The sequence below is a fragment of the Trachypithecus francoisi genome, unplaced genomic scaffold (genome assembly GCF_009764315.1).
Source record: "Trachypithecus francoisi isolate TF-2019V2 unplaced genomic scaffold, Tfra_2.0 Lachesis_group20, whole genome shotgun sequence".
In the NCBI taxonomy this organism is placed as follows: domain Eukaryota; kingdom Metazoa; phylum Chordata; class Mammalia; order Primates; family Cercopithecidae; genus Trachypithecus; species Trachypithecus francoisi.
In genome coordinates, this window is record NW_022681466.1 from 31,407,096 (window position 1) to 31,414,377 (window position 7,282).

Sequence of the window (7,282 nt, forward strand, 5' to 3'; positions counted from 1 at the left end):
AATCCCCATAAAGCACATAAAAAAGAAAGAGGTATGCTTAGGCACCTACTATGTGCCAGGTTCTTTTTTTTTTTTTTTTGGCGGGGGGAATCAGGGAGGTAGGACAGAGTTTCACTCTGTTCCTCAGGCTGGAATACAGTGGTGCAATCTCAACTCACTGCAACCTTCGCCTCCCAGGTTCAGGTGATTCTCGTGCCTCAGCCTCCCGAGTAGCTGGGATTACAGGAGCCTGCCACCACGCCCAGCTAATGTTTTGTTTTTTTTTGTTTGTTTGTTTTTTTGTTTTTTTTTTGTATTTTTAGTAGAGACAGGGTTCCACGATGTTGGGCAGGCTGGTCTTGAACTCCTGACCTCAACTGATTCGCCTGCCTTGGTCTCCCAAAGTGCTGGTATTACAGGCATAAGCCAAGGCCCCCTGCCTGTACCAGGTTCTAATCACACATTATTTCTAAGTCAGCCCAATTCAAACCACCAATGGGTTGTTGTTATCTCCAGTATCCATCAAAGCAAGATCTACTTTTGAGCAGTCCCTTGATAGTCTAATTCTAGTTGTCTAGACTTTAAAATCGAGGGAAACGCTTTCAGCTGAAACTGCCCACTCCTTTTAATAGAGGTTTTGCAGAAAGACTGTAGTATACAATAAAGTGCTTTCTTCCTTAGACAGATGATAAACTTTGGGAGTTGGGGTGGGGCAGGTTTAAAGGAAAAATCAGATCTTTGGGGAAAGAAAGTTGAGCGATTTAGGTTGTCACAATGGGATCTCTTAACTCCCACTCTGTGGAAGACTGGCAAATACTTGAGTCATCCACTCCAAGTGTCTCTTCTCCAGCTTTTTCCAGATTCCAATCACATTCACCACAAAGAAAACCGAGTTTGCATTTTAAAGCTTAGATTGAGTTCCTCGTCCAAGGGGAAATTAACCGGAGGTGTCACTTCAGTACCCATCTCCCATCAAAGAGAAACTGCTTCTGAAAGAGAAAGCATCATGGAGGTTTATTTAAAATCACAGAAAGGTAGGGCTGGAAGAGAAACCTATTAATAGTTATGTCACTAATGCGAAAAGTGAGGAAAATGACTTGTCCAAGTTATATCAGGGTGGACCCCAGGCAAGACTCAAGTGCCTCTGCTGTCGGCTCACCTTTCAAGTTTCCAGTCCCCACTCGCACCCACTGAGACCAGAGAGACCAATTTACCTGAGGCAGAAGGTGCTGCACGCATTCTTGTCAAATTTGAAGGGACTGAGGAGGAATCTCAGTAAGTTTGTTTACACTGAGGGCCTGGAGAGCTTCGGGAAAATAGCCAGAACCAAAATGGACCCGTCAGCAGACGCAGACACACACAAAGTGACACGGACACAGAAACAGAAGCTGAGCTGGGCAGAGCGGGCAGCGGCCGACCCACCTCGCAGGGCCGCCCCCCGCCAGCGCCAGGTGCAGGGCTCGCAGCGGCCCAGCAGAGGGCGCGCCGCCCCCAGGGAGCCGAGCGGCGGCCGCGCGGAGCCAGGCGGACTAGGGGAGCCGCAGGCGAGCCAGACGCGCCCCTGAGGCTAGGCCACTCAGGGTGCAGGACCCGGCCAAGGAGGAGGAGGATGGTGAGGAGCGGACCCCCGTCGTGGGCCCGAAGGACAGACAGGCAGGAGTGCTTCCTAAGAATTACATCACGCTGCGCAACGTTGCGGTTCTCAGACTCCCTGGTGCAAAGAGGGGTGGGGTAGGGGCTGTGTGTGTGTGTGTGTGTGTTGGGGGGAGGGGACGTAGATCAAGAGCCCGGGAGAGAAGAAGGCGAGACGCGCCCGGGGAAAACGCTCCATGCACATGGAGAAATTTCTTGCTCCGATCTGCATGCACCGAGAAACGAGCCCCCAGCACTTCCCCGCTGCTCCCCTCCCAGTGCAAAGCACCCAGCTAGTGAGAAACCCTCCAGCCCCCACCTCGAGCACCGCCCCCCCAACACCGGCTCTGCACCCTCCAGCCCGGCTCCAGCGCCGCCGCGAGCTTTCCCCAGGACTGGCCCTGGCGGGGCGCCTAGAGCCCCAGTTGCATTGCTCCAGGAGAAAGGAGGGGGGCGGTGCATTTTGCAGGAGGAGGAGAAGGGGGGTGGGTGGTGGGGGAGAGAGAAAATTGCGCGGAGACCTGCCAAGCGCCACCGCCGCCACCACCGCTGCTGCCGCCGCCGCCGCCTGTGAGCTCCGGCGGGCAGCCTGACTGTCGGCTTCCCGGGGCATCTGGGTCCGGCGGGGCACAGCCCTGGGCGCTGCCGAAGCCGCCGCCGCCGCCTCCGCGGCGAGTACAGGCGGCTTCCCCCGGAGCCTCTGCAGCTCCAGCTCCTCGGGGGTGGAGAAGTGGGGGGTGGGGTTGTTGTTTGGGGGGAAGAAGGGGGAGGGGGCAACGCCGAGAGAGTCAGTGGTTTCCATGGTGATGGAGCTGAAAGTGCAGGAAATTTAAAGGCTTGGACCCTGCGAGACAGACAAACCGGTGCCAACGTGCGCGGACGCCGCCGCCGCCGCCGCCGCTGGAGTCCGCCGGGCAGAGCCGGCCGCGGAGCCCGGAGCAGGCGGAGGGAAGTGCCCCTAGGACCAGCTCAGCCAGCGGCGCTTGCACAGAGCGGCAGGACGAAGAGCAGCGAGAGGAGGAGGGGAGAGCGGCTCGTCCACGCGCCCTGCGCCGCCGCCGGCCCGGGAAGGCAGCGAGGAGCCGGCGCCTCCCGCGCCCCGCGGTCGCCCTGGAGTAATTTCGGATGCCCCGCCGCGGCCGCCTTCCCCAGTAGACCCGGGAGAGGAGTTGCGGCCAACTTGTGTGCCTTTCTTCCGCCCCGGTGAGAGCCGGCGCTGCGCGAAGGGCTCTCCCGGCGGCTCATGCTGCCGGCCCTGCGCCTGCCCAGCCTCGGGTGAGCCGCCTCCGGAGAGACGGGGGAGCGCGGCGGCGCCGCGGGCTCGGCGTGCTCTCCTCCGGGGACGCGGGACGAAGCAGCAGTCCCGGGCGCGCGCCGGAGGCATGGAGCGCTGCCCCAGCCTAGGGGTCACCCTCTACGCCCTGGTGGTGGTCCTGGGGCTGCGGGCGACACCGGCCGGCGGCCAGCACTATCTCCACATCCGCCCGGCGCCCAGCGACAACCTGCCCCTGGTGGACCTCATCGAACACCCAGACCCTATCTTTGACCCCAAGGAGAAGGATCTGAACGAGACGCTGCTGCGCTCGCTGCTCGGGGGCCACTACGACCCGGGCTTCATGGCCACCTCGCCCCCCGAGGACCGGCCCGGCGGGGGCGGGGGTGCGGCTGGGGGCGCGGAGGACCTGGCGGAGCTGGACCAGCTGCTGCGGCAGCGGCCGTCGGGGGCCATGCCGAGCGAGATCAAAGGGCTGGAGTTCTCCGAGGGCTTGGCCCAGGGCAAGAAGCAGCGCCTGAGCAAGAAGCTGCGGAGGAAGTTACAGATGTGGCTGTGGTCGCAGACGTTCTGCCCCGTGCTGTACGCGTGGAACGACCTGGGCAGCCGCTTTTGGCCGCGCTACGTGAAGGTGGGCAGCTGCTTCAGTAAGCGCTCGTGCTCCGTGCCCGAGGGCATGGTGTGCAAGCCGTCCAAGTCCGTGCACCTCACGGTGCTGCGGTGGCGCTGTCAGCGGCGCGGGGGCCAGCGCTGCGGCTGGATTCCCATCCAGTACCCCATCATTTCCGAGTGCAAGTGCTCATGCTAGAACTCGGGGGCCCCCTGCCCGCACCCGGACACTTGATCGATCCCCACCGACGCCCCCTGCACCGCCTCCAACCAGTTCCACCACCCTCTAGCGAGGGTTTTCAATGAACTTTTTTTTTTTTTTTTTTTTTGGGGGGCTACAGAGACCTAGCTTTCTGGTTCATGTAATGCACTGTTTAACTGTGTAGGAATGTATATGTGTGTGTATATACGGTCCCAGTTTTAATTTACTTATTAAAAGGTCAGTATTATACGTTAAAAGTTACCGGCTTCTACTGTATTTTTAAAAAAAAAGTAAGCAAAAGGAAAAAAAAAAGAACAGAGAAAAGAGAGACTTATTCTGGTTGTTGCTAATAATGTTAACCTGCTATTTATATTCCAGTGCCCTTCGCATGGCGAAGCAGGGGGGAAAAGTTATTTTTTTCTTAAAGTACAAAGAGACGGGGGAACTTTTGTAGAGGACTTTTTAAAAGCTATTTTCCATTCTTCGGAAAGTGTTTTGGTTTTCCTTGGACCTCGAAGAAGCTATAGAGTTCAATGTTATTTTACAGTTATTGTAAATATAGAGAACAAATGGAATGACTAATCATTGTAAATTAAGAGTATCTGCTATTTATTCTTTATAATATCCCGTGTAGTAAATGAGAAAGAAGTGCAGAGCAGGATTAAAGAAAACCACTAAAACCGACTGGGCTCCACACTGATTTTCTGTGTTGGTGATTGATGGGGGGTGGAAGGGCGTGGGAGGGGGCGGGTAGGGGATGCTGCTGTGCCTCCTACGCGGTTGGGGAAGGGGCTCATCCCCTCGGACTCACCTCCTGTGGTATGATAGAGGTGACTTAGTTTTTTGAGGGCGGGGGGTGGCGATATTCTCTAACCCCTCACTAAAACATCACGTGGCCTCCGCCTAGTCTCCTAGCTTTTCCCCCTGTGTCACCAAAGCTCGGGCCTGTAGTGACCTCGACACCCAGCCGGCCCCCTGGAGCTGACCCCAGGCTGGGCCGAGGGGCGGGGGGAGGGTGGGCGGCCGCTTTGTCCTGCCTGACAGGCCCTTCACAATGGGGACACGTGTCTTTCACACCTACCCTGGGGGCGGAGTGCCGCTGAAACTTGACCCCCGAGGAATGGGGAGGGGGGAGATCAGAGCGCGCCCACCCAGATCCCGCCACCCCTCCCGCCTCGTACCCCCCACCTCAATATCCAGCCCACGTTAACCCTTTGCATGCCCGGAAGCTGCGGTGGTGCGAGCTGAGGCAATCCCTTGCAATCAACAAGGCTCACAGCCTCCGGGATCTTGCAGGTCCGAGCCCCGAAATCCCAGGCCCTCGGCGGGAGGTGCTGGGGATATCAGGGAGATTTGACACTGGCCTCCCCTCTCCCCAGGGACCTAAGGAAGACTGAGGGCCATGGTTTCGGAGGGGTCCGAAATCTGGGTGAAAATCACCACCTCTGGCATCTACTTTTGGGAAGAGGGTATGCCGGTGCTCTGGGCACTTTCTCCCTTGAGGGGTGGGGAGGAGGGAGAAATCGGAATCGGAATCTTTGCGCTTTAAGATTAGATAGGGGCAGAAGGCACGTAACCCCTTAAAGGGACGTGCAAAACATCACTCCCACCTCACCCCTTAAAAAGCCAACTCCTTGGGACCGACGCCTGACTCTCGCATGCGTCCCTCCGCCTCAGTCCCCAGTGGCGCCCGTCCGCACAGCTCCACATGGGCCAGCTTCCTGACACTGCTCAGCGCTCCCTTTATTTATCTTGGACTCCAAAGTCGCTCTCCTTTGCTCCCTCCCCACCTCCCTGCCACCTCTCCGCACCTCCCTCCCGGCGTTCCTCCCACCCCACCCCCTCAACCCCTAACCCCCAAGTCCGGAGTCCCGGCGAATCTATGCTAATTATTTCAAACCTGCGCCTAGTCCCCAGCGCAGTCTCAATGCCCCCGGCCCCGCCCGCCCTGTCCCTCCAGCCGGGCGCTTTCTTCCCTCCCGACGCAGCCTCGATGGCTCCTCATTTCAATAGCCTGGCCCCGGAGCCGAGCCCCCTCCCCGGCGCTGCCTCCGTCAGCCGTGGGACAGACGTTAGGGTATTCATTAACTGAGAGCCGAGGAATAACGGCATTATTCCCCCCAGAGAGGGCACCCTGCCCCCGCGACTATCTGAGGCTTCATTGTAAAAGGATTAAAAGTTAAAGACCTCCATCTTATGATTCTTTCATTTAATCTTCCTGGCGCCTGGGAGACATGCTCGATGGATGATGGCTTTTAAAATATTCCTAATGTCGGCTACCTTAAGACTCCAAGCTGGGCAAACAAACGTAATTTATTTCCAGAAGAAAGGGGATATTGAGATGTTTAAGTTTATGAACTGCCGTCCCCATGTATATTTGTTAAGTTCTGACAAATACCCAAATAACGTTAAAATCAGCCATTCATCACTTATGAATTTATGCAAAACTTTCTGTGCCCCGGGCCAATATTTTTTTAGACAGAGTTTCACTTGCGAGGGGTGGAGGTGGTGGGGAGTGGGGAAGAGGAGGGGTCTTATGCGAGGGGGGCGAAAGCAAGAATTTTCATGCCTGGTAAACACGCGAATTATGCGAAGAGAGTTATTCCCAGCTGGGCGGGCAGCCAAAACTCGGAGAGCGCGCCGAGGCCAGCGCCCCCACCCCCACGTTGGCAATGTCATTGGATTACAATGCGAGGTCTTCCCCTCCGCGACGCCCCCTCCTCCCTCCGCGGGCCCGCCCGCCCGCGCCCCTCCTCCCCACCCCTGCCCGCTTGGAAAACCCGCCCGCAGCCGGCGAGCTTCTCGGCTTTCAGAGCGGGAGCCGGTGTGAGCTGGGAGGACGCGGGTGCAGACGTGACCGGCGACAGAGAGACCACCGGATGCACAGAACCAGAGAGCAGGCCCGAAGCCGCTGCGGGCGCGGGAGAGGACCCAGCGGGACCCAGACAGTCCCAGAAGCGAACGAAGGAAGTGCTGGTCCTAGAACCTTGTGCCTAATGCACAGTCGGTTACCTCTCCATTATTATTAATGCCGATAATACTAATAATAGCATCAACGCGGAAAGGAGAGGGCTCTGGGTAAAGAGGCAAGAAAACTGTCCTCTCGGTCATCCAGTGCCTATCTCCTGTAAGGAGGACAATTGATCTAGGTGACTTCTGCGGTTCTGACACCTGTGTCTATGAATTTATGCAGCTGCTGGGGGTCTGCACCTCCCCAGGGTGGAGATTTATAACTATTACAGATACATACATGTCAACTTTTTCAAATCCTGGAAGAGAACGGCAGAGTTTCCACCAACCCGTTCCTCCCACTATGATTTCGAGAATTCACTCACCAATCCCCTATTTGCAAGTCTCCCGTTTATTCCTTCCTTCCACTTTCAATGTCCACACACACACACACACACTCTCTCTCTCTCTCTCTCTCTCTCTCTCTCTCTCTCCACACAAGAGCAAACTGAGGCCCAATGACCACACTGACAGGGAAAGCCAGCCCTCTCAATGGAGGGTCCTCTGGCCCCCAGAGTCTGGGAAGGGGATTTAGTTCTCTGCTGAGATGGAGAAGGCCAGGGGTCCATTATCAGTCT

The 7,282-nt window shown here is 57.1% G+C and overlaps 2 protein-coding genes across 2 annotated transcripts; one reads left to right on the forward strand and one right to left on the reverse strand.

Annotated features, from left to right (window-relative positions):
* Nucleotides 1-314: 314 nt before the first annotated feature.
* Nucleotides 315-2,413, reverse strand: LOC117067267. Its single transcript, XM_033183584.1, has 2 exons — nt 1,194-2,413; nt 315-968 (listed from the first exon to the last, which is right to left on the reverse strand). The coding sequence occupies exon 1, from the start codon at nt 2,411-2,413 to the stop codon at nt 1,682-1,684; it is 732 nt and encodes a 243-aa protein (XP_033039475.1). The 3' UTR covers nt 315-968; nt 1,194-1,681.
* Nucleotides 2,414-2,474: 61 nt separating this feature from the next.
* On the forward strand, nt 2,475-4,379 carry NOG (noggin). The gene has a single exon (XM_033183585.1). The coding sequence runs from the start codon at nt 2,994-2,996 to the stop codon at nt 3,690-3,692; it is 699 nt and encodes a 232-aa protein (XP_033039476.1). The 5' UTR covers nt 2,475-2,993; the 3' UTR covers nt 3,693-4,379.
* The last annotated feature ends 2,903 nt before the right edge of the window (nt 4,380-7,282 follow it).

Coding starts and splice junctions, on each gene's coding strand:
- NOG (XM_033183585.1), top strand. CDS start 2,994: ATGGAGCGCTGCCCCAGCCTAGGGGTCACCCTCTACGCCCTGGTGGTG.
- LOC117067267 (XM_033183584.1), bottom strand. CDS start 2,413: ATGGAAACCACTGACTCTCTCGGCGTTGCCCCCTCCCCCTTCTTCCCC.